Genomic DNA, 25000 nt, shown 5'->3' on the forward strand with positions numbered 1-25000 from the left:
CCATTTCGGCTACAATAAGCCCGTACAGTACGAGTGAATTGACATTCACCTAGTTTTTGCAAAATATCGCCGCTATGCAACCAGACAACGTTTAGTATTTTTAGCCATTTCGGATAAAATAAGCCAAACGTTCCCACTCTTTGACAGCGGCACGCACGTCCTTGCTAGTGAAAAAAATTTAAACAGGAAGTTGGCAACCGCTGAGAATCATGGGAAACATAAGTCTAGGAATATGGTGAATATCGCTTCATAAACATTCTACATGTTCAGTCTGTGCAGTGACGATTCAGAAGTGTTCTCTAATGTTACAGCTAACACAGATGTGTTGTTGTCAATGAAAGTCTTTGAGGGGTGTTCATTCTATTCCTGTGTTCATTCTAGAGGTTGGCTGTACTTTTAACTGCCTAGAGGAAGATGCTAGCAGAAAGAAATATCAACAGCTGGAGCAGACCATTTCAAGTGTAAACTTTTTTCATATTTGGCAGCCTGAGTGATGTGCACAAGCTTTCAGATAGAGAAGGCCAAGCAGTTTGTTCACTATCTGCTGTCATTGGTAGCTGCTCAATATGGAGGAGGCACTGCTTTTTATACGCATGAAGCGGATACGTGTCTTATCTTTCAACCTGCCACTGTTTTCATCCTGTGTGTGTGCCACATTCTGGTTGCAAATTAGGCACTTATGTAACTGACTGACTCAATATCTGACTGCATTAATAGTGTTTGTATGCTTGTATTTGTGTGGACATTAAATCATTCAGTGTGTGTATATCTGTGTGCGTCCTCCAGAGGAGGCGGTGGTGACCCCGGCAGTGGTGCGTTCAGCGAGCGTGACGCTGGCGGGTCGGGAGGCTGAAAGGCTCCGTAAAGCTTCAGAGAAGGCTGAGCAGGCCCGGGCCAGGCTGGAGAACAGGAAGAAGGAATGGGCCCAGCTGTGAGTATTATGTCCAAAAAAACACCTCGGCTCTCTGTACTCAGCTGAAATGATATTTACTTGGAACTCTGACATGTTTTATTTTCATGATCCTTGAATCCATTTCACACATTCTGTAATACCGTAATAGTAATAATAAAAACATGGAAGTAACTAAATACAGTACTTCATAAAACATGCAACAGCATCAAAGCTACAGCGTCAAAGCTACAGCGTCAAAGCTACAGCGTCAAAGCTACAGCATTAAAGCTGTGCCGTGGCTGGCGTGCAGCTCCCTGAACATGTGACTCGACACAGCTGACGAGAACAGTGCAAGTATAATATAATGTAGATGAGGAGATAACAGGAGAGAGTGAAAGCTATTACCAAGTATATGCACTACATTCTCTCCTTGGGCTAACTTCTAGTGATTGAAATCCTAGTGAAATCACACAATTTACTCATTTTGCTGGGGACCCCCCTGCAACCCCCTCGTCAAGCTGACGTCCGAGTATATAGGACTAGCTGCCGTTGGCAAGGCTCCAAGTCGAGGCTGATGTTGGAGTATGTTCCTCACTTTGACTGTCAGCCAGTTTAACAACATACAGTGAAGTGTCAGGAAAATGTTTGCTAACTGACGCTGCTCCTTGAAAAATGCTAAGAAGAGAAAACAATTCATCTTAACCTACCTTTTACCTTTCAGCTTGTTCTTAATCCTTACATACATATGGCATAGTGTTCCACTTTTTCAGACCAAACTGCGAGGCTTGAAGCCCGGTGTTACACCTATTTCATGTGACCTTGTTCTCTTTATGACTTTTCTTCCTAACAGTCCCTGGGCGTATCTGCGATAATTGATTAGTTTCCCGTAGCCCTGCATGAATGTCCTGCTTTCAGTCGTGTTTACCGATGCAAAAGATTGATCAAGTATTGATATCTCAGTTATGCAGAAAAGCCCAATGAGAACTGTGAAGATCCACAGGATGTGAAAGACATCCGCCAAGCCAAGGAGAACATGGGAGACTTAAAGCTGAAGACGGCCAAAGACTTCACAGTGCCAGAACACCTGAGGATGAATGCTGAGAAGAAGAGAGCAGAGCTGGTGCTCCTGGAGGAAAAGGTCTCTCACACAGACGCACGCACGTGCGCACACACACACACACACACACACACACACACACACACACACACACATATACACACACACACACACACACACACACACGTACGTACGCACACACGCACTCACACACACACACACACACACACACATACACACACACACACACACACACACACAAGGCTCTTTCACACACAGATCGCGCAAAAATTGCCGTTTAGGAGTCCCGCAAAGACCGCACCCTCGCCACAGAAATTGCTTTCACACAGAGCCAAGCAGCACGGCCACATTCCCGTGCTGTGGTGTACTTTCAGGTGAAATCCCCTGCTCCCGGATTGAAAGGCGAGCGGAGGGATTTCCAGCTCCTCCTAGCCCAAATGAATATTTTCATAGGTTAGTGTAGCCTAGGCTACTGTATGATGAACGAATTCATTCAACAACAAGACTTCCCTCCTCCGTCCGATAACGAACAATACACGACCGCCCGCATATCAAACAGCTGCAGTCTGCATAACGTTTGTCGGGGGAATAGTATAGGCTATAAATGCACATGACTACTTAACGTTAGTAGTTTTTGTAAGGGAATGCACAGAGCTGATTTCGAGAGGGAATAACCTCAGACCAACTCGCCACAGACAGCTATAGCCCTCTGAAGCTTATTATTATATCCGTTAATTGTACCTACTAATGTCAACATCGTTTGAGCATAAAGCCTAACCGCACGGAGCATTCCTCCTGGCGCCCCTGCAGTCATGATTGTATAGGCTACTTTTTTTACTTTCACTCTTGCACTTTCTTGATACATGAGGTGATTTCCCCTGTAATTTTTTTATGAATGAGCTGACCATTCGCACCTTTTCCGGCTCGCTGCGACGACGCTTTCAAATGGAGGCGGGTTGCCAGGTAACCCGGCGCTGTTACTACCTACCGTCGTGGGACAAAAGGCGTAAAACAATTGTCCACCAAAGCGCGTTCACGACTTTCACATCGGAGGCGCGAATCCTATTTTCCGTGCATTTTTCGGCTTTCAAGGCCGGTGTGAAAGAGCCTACACACTCTCTCTCTCTCTCTCTTTCTCTCTCTCCTCTTTCTCTCTCTCTCTCTCTCTCTCTCTCTCTATCTCTCTCTCTCTCTCTCTCTGAACACTGAACATGTACAGCTTCCACAAGTCACACATCTTAGTTTGGTCCGAGCATCAACTATCTTGATAATACTGTGTGCTTATCAGTATTTTGAAAAATGTGTTGGTAGATTGTATTTGAATTCAGCAAATAAATTCAATCAACCCATTGTTCCTACCAGATCCATGAGAAGAAAACGGAGATGAACGACCGTATCGTGGCGCTGCGGGACGCCAAGGTTCGCCTGGTGTCTCGGCTGCGGCCCCAGGCCCGGCGGTTCCAGAGGGTCCAGCGGCGTCTGGCGGTCGATCTCCACCGGCCCCCGCCCGCCCTCCCCACCCTGCTGCCCGAGGAAACACCGGAGAGGAGGCTGCGCTACAGCCGCGCCACCCTGGAGCGCTACCGGGCTCTGTGCACAAAGAGGTACAGGAAGAGATACCGGCTCAAAGTCCATTCCAAGACCAGGTCCAGTCGAGTTTGAGTCAAGACCAGGTCCAAAGGGAGTGAACACCGAGTCAAGACCGAGACCACAGCAAATGGAGTCATGTTTAAGAAAAATAGGCAACAAACAGTACATGTGTGTTACCGAATGTAGAATAGTGCTGAATGTGTGCTATGTGGAGATTTCATTGAGACATCATGATACAAAGCAACATCCACACAGCTGTTGCTCCTGTTGCTCCATTCAGCTTTTATCCTTCTCTTTTTTTAACTAGCTTGTCTCCTCCCTCGCTATTTATAAAAAGTTGGCATCCCCGCCAACCTTCCTGAAAAGAATTCTCATTAAACTAGTAAAGTTGTTAAACATGCAAACCTGTTAAACTACGGTAGTCAACTTGCTACCTCTTCACTTGTCATTGTGGGACATGTGACCTTCAGCAGGAGAAAGATCTGTCAAAGGGAGACTGGTCTTTGTTGTCCAGCAGCTTGTCTGTGGTTTACTTCCAGTCAGATGTGTTGTGGTTTCTGTCAGCCTCTAGTCATAAAATCGCTTAGTGCATTTTCCCCCCCCAACAGATTCCACACTGAGGACCAGGAAGAGCAGGAGGGAGCCCTGATTTCGTTGGAACAGCTGGAGAAAGAGAGGGAAGGAGAGGAGGAGGAGAGAGAGGAGGAGGAAGGGGAGGAGAGGACCAGAGAAGTGGAGACAGAGGTGGAGGAAGGAGCGGGATTGACGGAGTTGGAGGAGGAGGTCAAGAAGGAGGAAGAGATCAAACTGCTGTATGAACAGGACTGCCTGCTGAAGCAGGTCGGTTGGTCTCTGTCTGTTCCACACACACACACACACACACACACACACACACACACACACACACACACACACACACACACACAGAGTTTCAGTTTGAAACTTAAAGGTCTTATTGATAACATTTTTATGTAGACGATTATAATAAGAAAATAAAACAAAACATCCACTGAGCTTTTAGGAAGGTGTGGAATAAAAGTATTCTGCTACGCCTAACCATAACCTAACCTAAACCCAACTGCGAAGTGCACCACTAGGGGAAACACTGTCTGATGGGGGAACAGACTTGGGCACAACACCTGCTATTACCTGTTAACACCGGCTCCCTGACGCACCTGGGACACACCTGTGCTTGACTGAACTGCTGCGGCTCGCTTGCCTGACTAAAAGCACAGAAAACATGGCGTGTATATGTACTGTAGCAAGCACAGACATTCAGCAGTCATACAGGGAGAAGTCCATTGTGGATGAGCACCGACCATCACAAGTCAACAGTGTGAGAGGTATGACAGGGTGGACTTCTCTTACCTGCAGATGCAGACCTCGGTGCGGCAGTTTGACGCGGAGCTTCTCCTGCTGCGTCACCAGAAGCTGACTCTGGATGTCTGGATGAAGCTGGCAGATCTCCGCCATGTCACCCTCTTCCAAGAGCTGCTGCTCCTCAAGGAGTTTGAGAAGAGGGAGAATGGCCTACAGCAGAGGCTCATTGCAGGCATAGAGGAGGAGAACAACATCACGGTATGAGGGGGGTGGGTTTTTTCTAAGTGTAGAAATTATTCTTAGCTGGTGTTTTGTTTTAGTTTACCAGCCACTGACAGACTAGCCAAAAAGGTTCAGACACTGTGTTTATTTGTTTATTTATTTATTAGGATCCCCATTAGCTTTTGCAATTGCAAGAGCTAGTCTTCCTGGGTCCCAACACAGAAAAACATTACACAAAAACTAACATTACATTCATTTTGCAATCATTATTTCAACCTTACAGTTGCGCATTTGCATTCATCATACAATTATTTCATTTTTCAATAGTAAAATCATGGGGGAAAAGAAAAAGAAAAATACAATAGTAATAGTACAATGTTTGATCTCTGAATCACTCAGCAATCAAACCAATCTGCAAACAACAACCCCCAACAAGAGAATAATAAAACTTAAAAGATTGGATAGTTGTGATCATTAAAACTTCTTGCCACTAGGGGTCAGTGCAGGCTCATTTGCATCAAGTGCTCTTTTAACTTTTTTTGAAATTGGATTTTGTATTTGTTTTCATTATGTGGTTAGGCAGTGAGTTCCATCCTATAATAGCTCTATAGATTGCTGAAGATTTGAGAAAATTTGTTCTTGGTTTGGGTGCTGCAAAATGTCCTGAAGTGGCTTGTCTAGTCATGTGATTCTGTTTGTTTTTAACATACACTACTTGGTCAGAAAAATACTGTGGTTTCTTGTTAATTAACACATTCCTGAAGAAAAAAAGAAGCTGTGAATAAACTTGGTTTTCAACAGGAAGCCATGAGAGACTGCTGTGCATTTGAAATACATTTGTACGCTTTGAGCAATTGAGGGCTAATCGGGCAGCCTTGTTTTGAGCAATTTGCAATTTCTTTAGGTCTTTTTTAGCAGCAGATGACCAAATAGCTGGACAGTACTCAAGGTGTGACAAGACTAAGGCCTGAATCACTTCTTTCAGAGTTTTAGATGGTATATACTTGGAGCATTTCCTAGTTACAGCAATGCTCCTCCCCATTTTAGTAGCTATATTATTAATGTGTTCAGTCCACTTTAGCCTAGAATCTAACAAAAATCCAAGAAGCTTTGCATGTTTTACTTGTTCCACTGGCTTTTCAGCAAGTGATAAGCTTAGTTTAGGATCACTGCACAACCTTTTCCCAGATCCAAACACCATACACTTTGTTTTATCAATGTTCAGCACCAGTTTATTCCTGCTGACCCACTCTGCTACTGCTTTAAGCTCAGCGCTGAGTATATCATTTAGTTCTTGACATGTATAAAAGAGGACCTAGCGAACTTCCTTGTTCGCTCCTTACTGTGTGTGTTACTCCTGGGGATTTCTTGCTTCAGTGTTAGGAAATTGCCAACATTAATTATGAATATGAAACATGACATCAAATGATGACATCACAATTCATATTTGGGTCTTAGCACCACTCTGTGGGAATGATAGTCTAATGTAAAATTTGACCCTGCTTCACAGAGAAAGCAGATGATAATTAATCAGTCTCAAACTAAATGTCGCAACTTCTTTGCATCTGTAACATACACCACAAATGACCATATTGAGATTGATTGACTCAGTCAACACAAAACTTCCTTCAATAAACAAGATTTAGTGAACATCTATAACTTGCAGTTTCAAACTAAATGAACCTAATAGTGATCTTAGATATCCATGATTATAGTCTAGATGAGAACTTAGAAAATGGATCATGAAAATACCCTTTGATCAATGATAGGCTAAGTTTATCTAGGCCAGGGGATTTAGAAGCCATATTTAGATAGCATGTCCAACTCCTTTAGCATCACAGCCAAGGGGAGCCCTGCCATACACCATATGGGACCTTTGTGGGAGATGAGTTTATGTATTCACTGTATCCACCCCCCCTCTTCCTCCCCACAGTGTAAGCTAGAGGAGAGTAAAGAACAGCTGGAACTGAAGCGGAGAGACATAGCCAAGCTGCAGGAGAGAGAGAAGGCCATGATGGCCACCTTCCAGGCCTCGCTGGGGGAAAACAACAAGTTCACTGACTTTCTGACCAAGGTCTTCAAGAAGAAGATCAAACGTGTCAAGAAGGAACAGATCAGGCAGGAAGGTGTGTGTGTGTGTGTGTGTGTGTGTGTGTGTGTGTGTGCGCGCACGCGTGTGCGTGTGTGCGTGCGCGCGCGCGTGTGTGTGTGTGGGTGGGGGGGGTTCTTTATGTGAGCATGTGACCTTAATTGTCCATATGTCTGTTTACAGAAGAAGAGCAAGACAGTGATGAAGACTCTGATGAGGAGGAGGACTGGGATGATGATGAAGATGACAGTGGCTCAGAGAGCAGGGGGGCACAGCTGGATGACAGTGTTTGTCCTCCAAGTCAGTAGTGCACACTCTCCATTCTATTCTATTCTATTCTATTTCACACTCTCCAGTAAGTTATGTGTTTGTTATACTGTGTGTGTGTGTGTGTGTGTGTGTGTGTGTGTGTGTGTGTGTGTGTGTGTGTGTGTGTGTGTGTGTGTGTGTGTGTGTGCGTGTGCGTGTGCGCATGCGTGCCTGCGTGTGTGTCAGGCTGTGACCCGGAGCTGTTTGAGAAAACAGTGCAGCTGCGTGAGCATCGGTTGGACCTGGAGGAGCTGCTGGTGGAGGAGAAGAAGTGTACTGATGCTCTGAAAAAGGAGTGTGACGCGCTCGTCAAAAAGGTCACTGTGTTTTGTTTGTGTTTGGGAGTCTGGGGCATGTTCTCAAACTTGTGCTACTCCGTGGATTGCAAATATGCATTGTGAATGGGCACGTAGGATTAACGTGTGCAAAATGGCCGACAGTTTTTAGATTAGCTAACAAGCTAAGCTACTGATGTTATCAGACATGACAGATTATAAAATATAAATATGAAATATTAATCATACAAACATCCAATGATCATGATTCAAGTGTTACAGGACCATTTCTCATAAACACGAGCCTTACTTTTTGAAAATACTTGTTGTGAGAGTTTAACTTCATCTGTAGTTGTGGACCCCTAGCCGAGCACAAGCACATCCGATACACTTGCATTTGATAGATTAAGCTATCATTGTGCTACAGTACCATTTTCCTGTGTCTAAAAGCACATGCATCCAGTGTCTGGTTTTATCATACCTTCTTCGTTGGGTAGGTTACCATAAGCCTATGGCTTCTCACCTATCCTTTTCGGTTGTTTTTTTGTTAAACACTCGAAATAAAACTCATTCATTCATTCATCATACCTTCTTCCAAAAATATTTGGATCTGTCATAGTTGTGTGTGTGTGTCTGTGTGACTGACTCTGCAGGATAAAGTGGTGCAGAGCAGTCGGAAGGCAGCAGAGGGGGACCTGGAGTTGCTCAACAGAGAGAAGCAACAGAAACTGAATGAATTGGATGTGGTGGTTCCTCTCAGGCTGCACCAGGTAAACAGCCATGTGTTCTTGAGATAGATCTTAAGAAATGACAAGAGGAACATTTAGGAAGTTCTTAAGAAGGCTCTTACGTGCGATTCTTCAATATTTTCTTAGTAACAGTCTCATTTCTTACAAATTGTTTTTCAAAACAAATTTTCCTACTTAGGAACTCAAAATATAGGGCATTAATTAATTCTTTAGGCTTACTGCCATTGAGGCTAGGAGACGAGACTAGAAGGCAGTCCAAAATGCTTCCATCGACAAAGCAACTGGGGGGAAAACCTATTTAGGCCAACTTGGTTGCTGTTGGTCACTTATTTTCAAAAACATGAGACAGAGGTCTACTTGGCCCTACACCAGATACATCTTTACAATAGAGAGCCAAAGTGAATGTCACTTCCTGCCTTTTTCTGTGTACCAGCGTCTGAAAACATATGAATGGTGGTGAACGGAGAGAGACGTTACTTGTTTTGATATATAAACTAGATGTGACTTTATGAATAGAACTGATAAAATACACACAAAATCACATAAAAAGGTTGTTACTCTCTCCCTCATCCGCCTTCTCCATCCCTCTTTGCTCCTCCTCACCCCCCAGATTGAGTTTGTGAGCGAGGGCGCGGTGCCGTGCAGCCTGGCGCCGGCCTTGGTTCTGAACCGGCGGGTGCTGGACGGGCTCAGGGAGCGCATCAAGGAGCTGCAGGTGGAGAAGAGCCAGCAGAGAGAGCGCTACCGCCAAGCCCGCCAGCAGCACGTCACACTCACCCACGACCACAGGCACATGGAGGCCCAGATCCAGGGTAAGCCTCGCCTCTGCAGGCCAGGTTCATTGGTTGCCAGATATGTCACTCAAATGAGCGCAGGCAGTCTGGAAGAAAACTCAGGAGCAGTTTGACAGTTTATAGAGAGATAAGTGAACGTCACTTCCTGCTTTTCTCCCTGTACCAGCGTGTGAAAAATGATGAATGGTGGTGAACGGAGCGATACGCTACCTTTTTGATCCTGTTTTAATTGTGCCACGGGAGTAACACACGTCATGTTTGCCAGTGTAAAAGAAAACTCTGCAAGTCGAGAAAGTCACAGTTTGTGGTCAAACTGTGGCACTATAAGTTATCAATCAGAAAGACTACGCACAACCAGTCGCGTAAGTGACGTCTCTCCCGCCAGTCCATTGATGTTGATGGTGTGACGTATATTGTGCGACACGAGATGTAGTTGAAAACTAAACCTTTCAGTTTCAGGACAAACTGCGACTTTCTTCACATGCATAGTTATATTTTAGTCTCTCCGTTCACCACCATTCACATTTTTCACACGCCGGTACAGGGAGAAAAGCAGGAAGTCCCGCCCCTTCCGGTCGGTCGGGGCCTACACGCACCAGCGTCTGAAAATGTAAATGGTGGTGAATGGCGAGAGGCAATAACTTTTTTGATCCCGTTTGAATTGTGCCATGAGGTACACATATGATGCTTGTCAATTTAACACGTTCACTGCCATTGACGAGATATCTCGTCTTAAAAAATCCAACGGTTGACTGCCAATGACGAGATATCTCGTCTTAAAAAAAAAAAAAAAAATTGACGGTGGGACGTGGATCAACGCCCCCCACGTCTCCTATAAAAATATTGGAGCCACCGAACGTGTACAACCCATTCCACCGACCCACTAAGTGGCGACAGTGCTCTCCAGACTAGAAAAAGCAGAGCCAAAACTGCAGGGGAACACGCGAGGAAACCATTCTCTCATACTGTAAAATGGATTGGCGAAAACGCTTTCGCTTTCGCGCATTATCGCGCTGGGAGCTGGCGGTGGGGGATTGCAAATTTGCATAATAGATTATGCGTGCAACACACTTTGAAACACCGGCAGAAAGCCCACAATCGCACGCAGCTTCATTGCAGCTGAGCTCACAACCGAAACGACTCATGCAGACTCGCCCAAAGAGCAGCCGCCAGCAGCCAGGCAGCACAGACAGGCAGAGCCTCGCTTGTGACAAACGCTGCAAAGCCACCAGAGACACACCCACGGAGGGAGGAGTTTGAAGGAGAGGGGGGTTTCCTGCTGCTATGGAGGAAATTACTGTTCAAAACTATTGTTTAGATGTCTGACGTCTTACGCCAAAAATAAATGGTTAAAGTGACTGTTCTATCGAATTTCACAAAAAGCCATTTATCTCAGAATAAATTTTCAGACGCTGAAACCATGCTGTATTCTACTGCTAATGCCTACATAACTACTAACTCTACAAACTAACTCTTTTAGACAGAGAAAGCACACATTCTATTAGTTCTTTTGAGATCATTTGTGTTCACAAAATCTTAGCAGAAAAGAATCCTCGGCTCTTGAAAGATGAGCCAGAATCCTCAAAAAAAACCTTGGCAGAACCTACCTACAGTATTGAAAAAACGGCTGGCAGTGAATGTGTTAAAAGATAACTTTACAAGTCAAGAAAGTTGCAGTTTGTCATCAAATTGTTGCACTATGTTATAAATCAGAAAGACGTCTCCCGCGGCGCCAGGCCATGTTGATGTTGGTGTGACGTATGTTTTGCGAGATGAGGGATGTAGTTGATTGAGCGGTTTCATGCAAAACAAAACGTTATGTTTCAGTTTTACGACAAGTTTTCTTGACATGCAAGATTTCTTTTAAATTGAGGAAAAATCACATGTGTACTTCATGGCACAATTTAAACGGGATTAAAAAAGCAGGAAGTAGGTGGTGACTTTGGCTCTCTATTCAATCTGCAGGTACGGGAGAGTTTTATAGTGTTGAATATTATGATTATCTTAATAGAGATAGAATGTAATGAAGCTGGTCAAAAAGAATATGCAGATACACATGAACATGACACTGGACCCTAGCCTTTATGCCCTGTTTTGGCGTCTTGGTTCTTGCGCAGCTCTGCAGACAGACACAATGCAGGGAGATGAACAAATGAACAAGAGTTACACTGCTGTAATGGTCATGGAGTGTACTGATTTTCTACGATAACATGTATTGATGTGTGTGTGTGTGTGCGCGTGCGTGTGTGCGTGTGCAGTGTTGGAGGAGCACTGTAAGCAGCAGATGATGAGGAGGTTTGGGAGGCTGGTGGACCTGGAGGCGCTGCAGACTCTGTCAGGGAGCAGGAGGCTGGAGGAGCTGAAGCAGGACAGACGAGTCCGAGAGGCCGCGCACGCCCGCAACATCAAACAGTGGGATGTACGCTGACGTCTATGTGCACGCGCGTGCGTGTGTGTGTTAAACAATTTTGTGAATTTGAGAGAGAAAAAAATCAAGGCGTTGAGGTGTTGTTTTTTCTTATTAATTGTTGTCTGTGAGCTTCTGTAAAGCCTGCTAGTTCTCATTATACTGTAAAAAATGATCTGTGTTATAACAGTAATTAACCTTGATCTGTGTCTCAAACTATGCCGTGTTGGGTCCTTGGAATTGGGTCTGGAGAGTCTTGGAAAAGTCTTTGAATCTGATGTTTAAGAAGGTGTGGGAACCCTGAACTTTGCATTATTTTGTTCTGATCATAATTAGATACTCATTGGAGCACACAATCACTGGCCATTTCATCAGGCCTTGCTCACAGAGTTGGCATGGCACGCAGCCTTTCCTCTCTCCCCAAGGGCTTTCATAGTCCACTTCCCTGGCTGATTCCAGCTCCGCACAGGTGTGCTCCTAGCTGTGTGTGCTCCTAGCTGTGTAAACTCTACGACTGTTAACGTTATTGCTCATTGCTCGAGCTGCAGAGCCATGGGAGCCGCCATCACTGTTTTGCCAGCGGCCTCCCTGATTGGTCGGTTACAATGTCAACTACAAGGCAGGTCCCTGATTGGCCCGTGGACTTTGTCATTTCTGAGAACGCCTGCCCCGGGCTGGAGGCCAGACAGAACCACAGAACAAAGCGCAATGTGAGTTCCCGTGATCCGGATGGTTTACCAGGCTAGTGTGCTCCAGCAGTAGCTAATGAATGGAGCTCTCAATGGTGCTGAACCTGGGTTCACTCATTTTGGCCACTAATTAGCCGTTTTTGTCCATTTAGTCGACCCCAATGACCTCATTCAAAACTCCGGCCCTGTCACATCTGCTCAGACCTCTGCCCGTACCCGTGTCAAATATGAATGGTGTCAGGCCGACGGTGTCTGAGGAAAATGAAACAGAGATACACATAGGCTCATTTATGTGTAAGATGATTAAATGGTATTAAGACCAGATGAGGTGAACTTTATGAGCTGTGTGTGTGTGTGTGTGTGTGTGTGTGTGTGTGTGTGTGTGTGTGTGTGTGTGTGTGTGTGTGTTTTCAGGTGAAGGTAGCAGAAGCACGTCAGGCTCTGATGGAGGTGACCAGGAGCAACACAGAGCGTCTCCTCAGCATGAACAGCTTCCTCTACCAGAAGAAGGAGCTGGAGGAGAAACTCAACATCAGGCAGAGGAAAATGGTAAAGTGTGTGTGTGTGTGTGTGTGTGTGTGTGTGTGTGTTCGTTTGCAGCATTCTCTGTTTAGACCAGGGGTGCCCAACATTTTTACACTAGAGATCTACTTTTACATTTTTCAACAGCACAACATCTACCTGTGCCACGCAAACGTGCCATAGTTAAAATAGATCTACCTGTGCCACGCAAACGTGTTGTAGTTAAAATAGACATCAAGCAGTTTGCATGAGCCTTTTGACAGGCAGTCGCAACAACAACATAAACATGCACAGACTGACTGGTTGAATGCAAGACACTGACACTAGCTACAAAGTTACACTAATTATCCAAAAATTATTTTGGTAAGCACCCTGAGAAATTGGCAGTTTTATCACACTGCAGCTGAAAGTGTCCCAATTATGATTTTGTTTTTCCTGTGTGCCAAAATGTGTGTGTGGGTGTGTGTGTGCTCGCGTGCGTGCATTCGTGTGTGTGCGTGTTGGTGTGTGTGTGTGTGTGTGTGTGCGTGTGCGTGCGTGTGCGTGCGTGCGTGCGTGTGTGTGTGTGTGTGTGTGTGTGTGTGTGTGTGCGCATCTGTGTATCCAGGGTAGCCAGTTCCAGAGTCACAGGAGGCGGGTGGACGAGGAGGAGATTCAGAGGCTCCAGGAGTTGGTACAAACCCAAGTTCAGCAAGCGGATGCCCTCAAGAAGGAGATCGCCGTCCTGTCCCGTAAGGGCGGCCATGTTGAGCCCCCCAGCCAGGTCCCGCCGTTGCCCCCCATCCACTGCGCACACGCCAGCAAACCCAGACAGCGTTTCTTGAAGCGGGATGAAGCACAGCCCTCTGCCAGCAGCCAGGCAGCTAAATAATATGAGGACAGAGGCTGGGAAAACACACACACACACACACACACACACACACACACACACACACACACACACACACACACACACACACACACACACACACACAGTACAGATACTATTCTCAGATGTTGGGAAAGAACTTGAAAAAAACCTTCATCCATTAGTTTAGCTTACATGTTTACGTATTCATCACACATAATCTTGGTTCTCTTCAAGTGGCAATCTGTGATGTTCTCTCTTTGTTGTGTCTTTGTTCTAAGCGCTTGTTTCTGCACTGCACTTCCCACATAATCACCTGTCAATCACACAGTGTGGGCGGAGCTTGTTTCTGCACTGCACTTTCCACATAATCACCTGTCAATCACACAGTGTGGGCGGAGCTTGGATTTTCTGTTGATGCAGGAGTAGACCATTGACTGTACAGTATAGACCTTATTCGATTGACGTCACTCACGTCCGGGCACGCCCACTGCCGCCATGTTGTTGACATAGCGTAGCAGCTTTAAGTGACGGCCTATGTAAGAGCAGTGTTTATAGGAAGCTAGCCGCCGTTAGCGTTACCTGTATCGTTCCAATTGTGTTCGGATGGTGACCTGCGTTACACACGGCTGTAGTGATGACAGCAATGAGGTCCCCGTGGTTTGTTTCTATCTCTGCCGTCCACAGACGTGAAGGGAGCGAGACTGAGGATACGTCAGCAGCACAGGGCATGTGTGGATAGTTAGGAGAGACAGGTGAAACTTTCTGACAGCTCCTCACAGCAAAGTCTGTTCACCTCGTTTTTTCTTTTGTTTATTATTACAGGCATTAACGGCAGCATACAAATAACAACTCTGGGGTTTTTATTGCTGTCATCACTATCGCTATTTTGTAATGGAACAGAAATGACAATAAGGCTGTTACTATAGTTGTCAGCTGCAGGATGGTATGTCAACAATATGGCGCTGTCCGGGGTTAGCGAATAAGGCCTATATATAGGTCAGTGGAGTAGATCATTGACTGTATATATAGGTCAGTGGAGTAGACTAACGGCCGGTTCACACACACGCCTATGCCTATGCCTACGCCTATGCCTACGCATATAGGCATTGCTTCATGCACGCCTGGCGCCTATTTTCGTTCACACAGGACGCCACGCTCTGCGCTACGCTGAACACATGAGCAGCGGTTTTTTTACACTTTTCAGATCTGATTTATAGCATGGGTGAGTCCTCTTTTTTATTGTAATGTGCAAGTGAGGATGTCTGTCTATTTCTTGGCCCGCTGTAATTGTTATTTTCCCTCGGGTAATCATGTGACTATGAGTCATCAACACCATGAGTGATACATGCATTGAGACAGGGGGGGTATGGTATGGTATGGTGGTATGGTGTTTATTCTTAATCCCCGAGGGGAAACATAGTTTGCCACCAGAGCGAGTACAGATACATACAAGAAACAGTAACATACAGCACAATAACAATAATACAGTAGAGAGAGAGAGAGAGCCTCACAATACAGAGCTAGCAGTGTTCATTAAAGAATTTTACAGAAGCAGGAACAAAAGATCTTCTAAATCGCTCAGTAGAGCACCGAGGCATCAGAAGCCTATTGCTAAATGAACTGCGCAGGGCATTAAATACAATAAACAAAGGATGGCCTTCAAAAGAAAGAATAGAGTTCAGTTTTCTCCTTGTTCTCTTGGCTATAATCATCTCCAAGGAATCAGGGGGAAGGCCAATCACTGAGCCAGCTTTTTTAATCATTTTGTTTATCCTATTTCTGTCCATGACTGTGAGGCTGCCCCCCCAGCACAGCACAGCATAGAAAAGGACACTAGCTAGGATACCTTGGTAGAACACATGAAGAAGTGACCTGCTGATGTCAATATATATATATATATATATATATATGTATATATATATATACATCTGACAGAAAAGACGTTAATAGAGGAACACATGAAGGACAGCTCTCTTACTATGCACTCGTTAATTCTCGCTCCACCCTCCCTTTTGGGCAAACTCGGTAGAAAATATGGCCCAAGTCCACCAGAAACAACAGCCAGCTTGACAGTTCAGCGCGCCTAGAGCTGAAAAATAGAACAGACGCCTAAACGATAAATGCAGCGCAGCATAGGCACAGCGCGAGCGTGGCTTCAGCACAGCGTGGCAGCGGTATGTGTGAACGCTCTCGTCTGTTAACAAGGACGCCTAAATTTTAGGCGTTGCTTAGGCGTTGCTTTAAGCGTTGCTCTAGGCGTGTGTGTGAACCGGCCGTAAGGGCCCTATCGTCGTACAGGCGCTATCGTTTGCGCAGCAGTTTGCGACCCTCTTAGAAGCAGAATGCCCTGTTGATTTTCAACTATAGACTACATTGCAGAAAAAACACAGACCTTGATTTAAAAATGAGAATTCGTTTGTCATGGTTTTATTAGGCTACATAATTCCATACCATACCATAATTCCATACCATACAGGTCTGTGGTGTGAGGTGTATAACAGTAGATTACTTTTGGGAAAGTTGTGCGGTAACCTCTTTCCCTGCAATTGCATGCATGCAATATAGCTTAACCCGAGTGGACAATTCTGATATAGGCTATTGAAATAGGCTAGGGTTAAATTCTCACACATCCTTACCCTAAAGAAACAAATGTTTTTACATGTGTATGTTATAGCCTACTGTATATGAACAAAACGTCTAATTACAGTAAGCGCACACTTTGGGACATAACACCATGGAGATATCCACTGCGTAACTGCGCGGCAGCCCTTTGGTGTGTTTCAAATGGAATATCGTTCCATCAGCATTCAGCACCAATTTCCGTTAGTTTCTAATGGTTTATTTATATTGAATCCGAACTGGTTCACCCTCCAATTCTCTCACTCTCTCTCCCTCTCTCACTTTTCCCATCTTTCTTTTCTCTCTCTCACTCTGTCCCTCTGCTTGCCCACTCAGCGAGAAGGAAGCTGTCACAGACGTGACGCTGTGGCTTTTAAGGGGGATGGACATGATCACACCTGTGAATACTTTTGGGCATAAATACGCCCATATGAGTTTGCACCGAGGTGGCGCCAAGCGCAGCGGGCCGGCACGCCCACAATTAGGGCTTTGCGCTGCACTATTCGGGTGCAAAATGGCCACTAACGCAAAATTATCGCTTTTGCGATGATAGAGCCCTAAGATATTGGTCTACTCAGTAGACCAATGGTTCCCTAGGGGTATGTGGAATGTGGATGTACTACAGGGGGTACTTGAGAGAAAGTGGGAAATTGAAAAATGTAAGAATAAATCATGAAAATGAATTAAACGTTAAAATAAATCTGCTCAGGAGGCACGAGGCACTAATTGCAACTCTTTCACTCCATTTATTTTGTAATGTTATTTCTTCAAAAGGTGGGTTATCGTTCATTCGTTGCATAATGCTAGTTTTCTCTTGCAGTTTTAGATTTACGGATGTATATATATTGTAGCGTTCCTGATATTTCATGAGGCAGAGGCTTCTTGCTGGTACAGGTTCTTTATTCACAGTTATTCATATTCACAACTCTCCGCTGTTGTCATGCTCATAGATAGCAGCTTCCCCCTAGGCAGTGCGCGGAGACTGACTGCACATGCTCAGTCTCCGTCCGGAAGTGGTCCCACAGCATAGTGCTCCCCCACATAACACTCCCCCACACAGTTCCTATCTGTAGTGGAGACACTACCATTGCTCACCACTATGTGTGTACTGCTGATTCGCTACATACTCCCCGCCCAACAATAAGGTCAACGCCCACGTTGACACCACATCACACCTCCCCTGTACCAACACTCCCAGCATCTTTTTTTCTTTTTAACAGTTCTTTGTTTTTTAACCACATCTTATGTTTCCATCTCAGGCTTTTCCCACGTCTCCTCCCCACAATATCTCATGCCATACACATCATCCACTTTTCATTATAACACTTCCAACCACCATCTCCTCCTTATTTATTTTTTTATTTATTTTTTATTTTATTTTTTTTTATTTTATTTTTTAGTACAACTCGAAGTTGCTCAAATGTCCTGGAGCCCTTGGCTCTCTCCGTGGCCGTGTTAGTCTCTGTGAACCTGCCGGTGGGCCTGACCCCACCTGCAGTGTCTCTGGTGCTTCAAGTCTCTGAGTGGGGCCCGCCCGGTCATGGCCGGACGCCCCTCTCTGTAGAAACCGATTCCTTCTTTCACTCTGTCTAAGTGAAACCGCTGGGCGGCCGAGATCTGGGGGAAGGGTGCACCCCCCCCGGTATGGGGCCAACCTGTCCCTGTGGAGTACCTTCTTGCCACCAAGTGGCATCTGCACCCGGTACACCACCTCCCCCATTCTCTCCATCACCCTGCATGGGCCTGTCCAGTGACAGTCCAGTTTAGGGCTACGCCCTTTTTTTCTCCGGGGTGTGTACACCCATACCAACTCCCCCCCCTGGAAATGGTTTCCCTTTGCCCTCACATCATAGTTCCTTTTTTGTCTCATGCCCGCTTTCTCTAGCTGGGTCCGAGCGAAGTTGTGAGCGGACTCTAATCGATCTTGTAGCCTCCTGGCATACTCTCTCCCCGGGGGAGCGTCCGGTGCATCCGGTGACTTGCCGAACGCCATTTCTGCTGGTGTCCGCAGTTCTCGACCTAACATGAGCAGGGCGGGTGTGCAGGAGGTGGACTCGTGTGTTGCGGATCTGTAGGCCATGAGGATGAGAGGCAGGTGCGTGTCCCAGTCCCTCTGGTGCTCCTCCGTGAGGATGGCCAACTGCTTTTTCAGTGTCCTATTGAATCTTTCTACTAGGCCATCGCTCTGGGGGTGCAATGCTGTGGTCCGTGTCTTTCTAATGTTCAGTTTCTCGCACATGGTGGCGAACACTCGTGACTCGAAGTTTCTTCCTTGGTCACTGTGTAGGGTCTCTGGTGCTCCGAACCTACTGAACATGCCTGTGACTAGTGCGTCGACCACCGTCCCCGCCTCCTGGTCGGGCAGCGCGTATGCCTCTGGCCATTTTGTAAAGTAGTCCATAGCTACTAGGACGTATCGATTTCCACTCTCTGAGCGTGGAAACGGCCCCATCACGTCTACCCCTACCCTCTCCATGGGGGCTCCTGCTGCTAGCTGTTGGAGCGGGGCGCGAGACTGGTCTAATGGCCCTTTGTACGCCGCGCAGAGGTCGCAGCGCCGACAGAAGTCCTGTACGTCTCTCCTCATCCTCCCCCAATAAAAGCCTTGTCTGATGCGACGGAGGGTTTTGCTCACCCCAAAGTGGCCCGCCCCTACTGTCCCATGGCAACTCCTGCACACCTCATCTCTCAGTGTCGTTGGCACTACTTTTCGCCACTTGTTTTCTCCCGTTGCTGGCTCTTTCCAGCACTTCATCAGCACTCCACTGTTCAATCTCAGGGTGTCAAACCCTGCCCACAGCCCTTTGGTTGTGTCGGTGGCCCCCGCCACCTCCTCCCATTGCGGCTTCTGGCCCGCTTCTACCCACTGCAGCACTGGTGACAGCTCCCTGTCGTTTTCCTGGTGGCCCTTCCAATCTGCTGCTTCTGCCATCCGCAGTGTCTTGCACACTGGCCCATCTCCCGTGTGGTTAGGGCAGACTCTAGCGTCTTCTTGGAGCTCCCTCTCTCTCCCCTCTCTCTTCTCACAGTACACACACCCCCTTTCCGCGCAGGGTCGTCGTGACAGGGCATCTGCATTTACGTGGTGTCTCCCTGCTCTGTGCTCTATGGTGAAGTTATAGTCCGCCATTCTCTCTAACCAGCGGCACACCTGTCCCTCCGGCTCCCGGAAGGACCACAACCACTGCAGCGCTGAGTGGTCGGTCCGTATGGTGAACTGAGGCTGTCCCAGGAGGTAGTATCTAAAGTGTCTCAGTGCTTCTACGACTGCTAGGAGCTCCCGGCGTGTGACGCAGTAATTTCTTTCTGTCTTATCAAACGTCTTACTGAAATACCCCACCACCTGCTCCCCCTCCGGCCCTGCCTGGGACAGCACGGCCCCCATACCTCCATTGCTGGCATCAGTGTCTAATAGGAACGGCAGTGCGGGGTCTGGTGCTCTAAGCACGGGGGTCTTGGTCAGCGCTTTCTTGAGGGTTTCGAACGCTAGGTGGCATTTTGCTGTCCAGTCGAAGTCTGTGTTCTTTTCTTTAAGCCGGAACAGTGGCTCTGCGATGTCAGAAAATCCTTTTACAAACTTCCTGTAGTAGGATGCTAACCCTACGAAGCTCTCGAGTTCACTTTTGTCTCTGGGGGTGGGCCATTCTGAGACTGCCCGTGTTTTTTCCTCTAGAGTGCGGATGCCCCCCTCGCCGATGCCATGTCCCAAGAACTCTACCCTCTTCTTCAGGAAGTGGCACTTATCTGGGTGTAGCTTTAGACCCGCCGCTGCTATTTTCTGTAGGACTTTTCGTAATGCTCCCACCGCTGCCTGAAACGAGCCCCCGTGCGTCAAGATGTCATCTAAGTATACGACGCATTCTGTTTGGGGAATGTCCCCCAGCAGTTTCTCCATTAACCGCTCGAACGTTGCGGGTGCGTTACACAGCCCGAAACTGAGTACTCGAAACTGCCACAGTCCTCTCTCGGTGCGGAAGGCGGTCTTTGGCTTGGCATCGTCGCAGAGGGGCACCTGCCAGTACCCACTGCGGAGGTCTAGGGAGGAGAACCAGGCTGACTCCCCCACTATGTCTAGTAGCTCCTCGATGACGGGCATCGGGTACGCGTCTTTTTTTGTCACTTTGTTCAGCCCTCTATATCTACGCAAAATCGCATCTTTGCGCTATTTTTTTTTTTTACCAACACTACTCCCGATGCCCATGGGCTCTCTGACGGCTCGATGATCCCTGCCCTCAGCATGTTTTCTACAGCTTCGTTCGCTATATCTCTTCTTGCTGCTGGAATTCGACGGGGATATGATCTGATGGGCTGCGCCCCTTCAGTGTCTATTTGGTGTTCTACCAGGTGAGTGCAGCCTAGTTCATCGTCCGTCATCGCGAAAATGTCTTTGTACTCTTCTAGTACTCTCCACAGTTCGTCGCTCTGTTGTGGTTCTAACCCCTCGCTCTGACGTTGGTGTATTGTCCTGAGCATTTCTAACCTCTCTGTCTCTCCCTCTGCCTGTTGCATTGGCTGAGGGCAAGTGTTTGGAGGTGGGCTAGGGGCGTGGTTTTGGGGGGGGGCTGGGTCTGCTAGGTGGGGTTCATGCTCTACGGTGACGCGGTACACGGTGATGTTGTTAACGTTAGGCCGTTCCCTTGGAACGGTGGGCGGTTGGCTCATTTGGACTACCGTTCCTTCTGCAAATGTCAATGTGCTTCTTCCTAGGTCTACTGTGCATTTGTTCATCGTTAAGTAGTCTTCCCCCAGGATGCAAGGCCCCGCCATTTCTACCACCCACACCGGAAAGTCCACTGTCTGTCTCCCCACTGTTATCATTACGTGTCCCCTCCCCCTCATTGGCATTAACTCACCGGACACTGTTCTTAGCAGCTGTGCTGCTGGCTGCTCCAGGCGCATCCCCTCGGGCATCATGTTGACGTTCACCAGCGTCGCCGTACACCCCGTGTCCACCAGGGCGGCGCAGTATCTCCCTTGTAGGTAGGCTGGAACATGGCATCGGTTCATCGCGCGCGGCCCGCTCTGCATGTTGACAGCTCCGGCGATGTCGTCTACTTCGGGGCACGGCGGAGCCCCACCTCTCTGTTGCTGTCGGTGGGCTCCCTCTTGCGACGCTGTGGCTACGGGGACTGTGGCATCGTAGACCCGTCTCGCCCCATCTGGACGGGCCCCGTACCGTTTCCCTGGTTCCACGTTCTCCGGCGGCAGTCTGCTTCCCGATGACCGGGACGCCCACATCCCCAGCAGATCATGCTCCCTCTAGCCCAGCTGTTGTTCCGCTGGGTGGGCTGTCGAGCGGGGTTGGGCTGCAGGGTCGCTCTGCGGAGCAGTTGTTCTTTGAGTTGTTGTACTGACTCGGACAGTTCTTTCACCATGTTGCCTTGTTCTGCCAAAGCCGTCTTCCACGCTGGCTCTTCTTGTATCGGGCTTTCCGCTGCCATTCTCACTACGGGGACAGCTCTCCCCTCTTCGCTGTTCATGGTCCAGCCCTCTACTGTCTCTCTTTCAAACGCCAGCTCTAGCGCTATTTCTAATGTCTTTGGCCGTTGCAGCATTACTTGCTCTCGTAGCCCTCGCGGCGCGATAGCCTGGACGAAGTAGTTTCGGGCTAGCTCGTCCAGTGCTTCTGGCGGCAGCCGGCTGTATACACGCCGGCTGAGGATCTCAATGTCTGTGGCTAGCGCCCGCAGCGACTCCCCTGGTCGTCTACGCCTGTTACACAGTTCTGCGACCATAATGCCTTCTTCTTTGCATCGTCCGAAACGCCTCCTCAGGGCCGCCATTACCACGTCTAAGTCTTTGGTGTCTGCCATTGCTGCTACACATGTTATAGCTTCACCCTCGAGTGACATTACCAGATGACTGGCTCTCTCTCCCCTCGACCAGCCATTCATTTCCGCTGCTACGTTGAACATTGTGCAATATGGCTCCCATTCGCCTTTACCGTTGAATTTTGGCGGGGTGATTTCCTTTCTTCCTCGCCGCCCGCCGTCCTTCGTCTCCTCGACCCGTGTCTCGTCTTTGTCTCCGGTTCTCCGGCTAGCTTCACCGGGCCGTGGCACAGCCTCCATTGCTACAGCGGTGTTGTCAACCCGCTCGATCTTCACTCTCACCGGCCTCGGCTCTTCCGCTCTCTCCGCCGCCTCGTTAGCCCGCCTGCTAGCCTCTTTGAGCCGCGGGGTAGCTTCCGTGGCTACGGGGATATCGACGTTTAGTTCGGATTTTATCATCACAAACCCCAGGCTTGCTGCTGCTATCCCCGCCTGGATCTCTGTGGTAGCGGCCTCGTCTTCTTTCTCCTCGGGTGCTTGGTAGTCCGCCCCGGCTCTTTCTCTTCCCGCCTCCCGCTTGAGTCTTTGCTTCTCTCTCTTCAGGAACTTGTTAACCATTTTTGCCGATTCTGGAGGTAATTCACCGTTTTAAACTTCTGACGCCAATGTAGCGTTCCTGATATTTCATGAGGCAGAGGCTTCTTGCTGGTACAGGTTCTTTATTCACAGTTATTCATATTCACAACTCTCCGCTGTTGTCATGCTCATAGATAGCAGCTTCCCCCTAGGCAGTGCGCGGAGACTGACTGCACATGCTCAGTCTCCGTCCGGAAGTGGTCCCACAGCATAGTGCTCCCCCACATAACACTCCCCCACACAGTTCCTATCTGTAGTGGAGACACTACCATTGCTCACCACTATGTGTGTACTGCTGATTCGCTACAATATACTAGAAATCTTGCGCGCTTGATTCCTAGTCTCAGCGCACAATTGCTCAACTTGTGACATCATAGTAACGTCACTCGCTTATAAGATGGTTTTGGTCAATAATGATGTCACAATGCCTATGACATCATCAGTGATGTCACTCGCTGATGACATCCAATGTGGGACAAAAATTGAAACAACCAAACTTATTAAAGTAAAGATGATCTGTTTTGCAATTATCCTTATGACGGCATTATTTTACCTGCTCCCTTTCATATACTATTATTATAACCAAATCCAATCCTTTTTACCAGTTTAAACATCTGCAATCTGACTTTTAGATGCTGCTGCTCAGCTGCAGCAACACGGGGTGTTTTTGGTGCAACACACAAGCCAAGGAACCTATAAAGAAGAAAAAGACACCACTTATTCGTTCGAAATGTGCATGCTTTACAGAACACACACATCACCTGCCCCGTTTGGTCTGACATGTTTGTGTGTCATTAGCTAATCAAGCGATCTTGGACCAAACAGGGGCTTGAGTTTAGCTATATGCAGCTGCTGGACAGAGCCATGATCAAATAAAATAAAAATTCAGTCAACATAACGTGTTTTCTTTAATCTGGTGGAAGCATTTTTTGAGTGATATCTTTCCCTTCTTTAAATGTTCCTTGACACAATCCCGGAAGGCGGAGTGGGTGGGCGGAACCAAGTACGGAACACGGAAGTGAATCGCTGCTGCTCAGCTGCTCTGTCTGCTTGTCTGCTGTTTGTTTATCTTTTTGCTCTCCGTCTTTGCCACATTCTGAAACATGGCAGTGAGTGCGGTTCACCTGGAGTCGGACGCCTTTCTGGTGTGCATGAATCACGCTCTGAGCACGGAGAAGGAGGAGGTGATGTATGGCAAGCCGTTTAACATGCTAGAGCTAGCCTCACCGGTATCTTCCTAGTCAAAAATACCATTTCAGTTGGTATTCGCAATGACATTCTATTCACAATTTGTGGGAATCCTTAATATACCCTTTTCACAGCAACCGTTTTGAAGTGGTAAAGCAGGTGTAACAATACCATTAATGAGGGTTCCATTCCATTTAGAAGTTCCAGTACCAGGGCCCCCCATTAATGTTTTTGGTTACTCCTGCTTTACCATTTCAAAACGGTTGCTGTGAAAAGGGCCCAATAATACCTATTGTTTCTAGTTTTTATCTGAATTTGCGTTTCTGAATGCCAGTTGTTGCAATCCGTTATGGGACGTTATGGGATATCTGGAATGTTTTTTTTCACTTTGGATATCTGAAATTAAAATTATGACAGTAACAAATGGATTGTAATGCTAGATATCTGAAACGAGAGTTTTTCTTTGTAAGAATTCTGAAATTGAAAGCCCAATGCACATGAATGGTGAAAGTGATGTCATTTGTCCTGGGAAAAATCAAGTTGTGGATATCAGAAATGTTCTTTTGACTAAAGACGAATTGAATTACAGATAGAGTATAGCTATTACAGTATAGCTATGTTAAAACGTCCACTTGTATTTTTTAAGGATTTTTAGATATCTTAAATTTAGGTTTGACTAGTATTTTGTAATCTAATTTCTACTAGTAAGGATGTTATTGTGGATATCTTTACCATTCTGACTAGTATAATTTTGGATTATTATGGATATCTAAAAAAAAAACGGATAGGAGTGTGGTTCAAGTAAATGTTAAAATGGCTTGCCACAGGTGATGGGTCTTTGCATCGGCGAGGTGGAAACCAACCGGATCGTCCACATCCACTCCGTCATCATCCTGCGCCGCTCGGACAAGAGGAAGGACCGGGTGGAGATCTCGCCGGAGCAGCTGTCCGCCGCATCCACCGAGGCGGAGAGGCTGGCCGACACCACCGGCCGGCCCAT

The 25000-nt window shown here is 47.1% G+C and overlaps 2 protein-coding genes across 2 annotated transcripts in view; both read left to right on the forward strand.

The window, feature by feature from the left end:
- Positions 1-13807, forward strand: part of cfap44 (cilia and flagella associated protein 44) — a gene marked incomplete at both ends in the record, with an annotated part of 36914 nt that extends 23107 nt beyond the window's left edge. Inside the window, 13 exons of the mRNA XM_083636588.1 lie at positions 787-931; positions 1853-2030; positions 3333-3626; positions 4332-4400; positions 4935-5138; positions 7036-7228; positions 7375-7491; positions 7687-7817; positions 8429-8545; positions 9135-9336; positions 11577-11737; positions 12829-12963; positions 13544-13807. Coding sequence (XP_083492714.1) covers positions 787-931; positions 1853-2030; positions 3333-3626; positions 4332-4400; positions 4935-5138; positions 7036-7228; positions 7375-7491; positions 7687-7817; positions 8429-8545; positions 9135-9336; positions 11577-11737; positions 12829-12963; positions 13544-13807 — 2210 coding nt within the window. The remainder of the gene's footprint in view (positions 1-786; positions 932-1852; positions 2031-3332; positions 3627-4331; positions 4401-4934; positions 5139-7035; positions 7229-7374; positions 7492-7686; positions 7818-8428; positions 8546-9134; positions 9337-11576; positions 11738-12828; positions 12964-13543) is intronic.
- A 10025-nt stretch (positions 13808-23832) lies between these two features.
- The window catches only part of brcc3 (BRCA1/BRCA2-containing complex, subunit 3), an 8540-nt gene continuing 7372 nt past the window's right edge, over positions 23833-25000 (forward strand). The window contains exons 1-2 of the mRNA XM_083637287.1: positions 23833-23996; positions 24828-25000. The exon at positions 24828-25000 is cut by the window's right edge and continues 178 nt beyond it. Coding sequence (XP_083493413.1) covers positions 23916-23996; positions 24828-25000 — 254 coding nt within the window. The 5' untranslated portion in view covers positions 23833-23915. The remainder of the gene's footprint in view (positions 23997-24827) is intronic.

Source organism: Poromitra crassiceps (genome assembly GCF_964638095.1).
Source record: "Poromitra crassiceps genome assembly, chromosome: 5".
Taxonomy (NCBI): Eukaryota; Metazoa; Chordata; class Actinopteri; order Beryciformes; family Melamphaidae; genus Poromitra; species Poromitra crassiceps.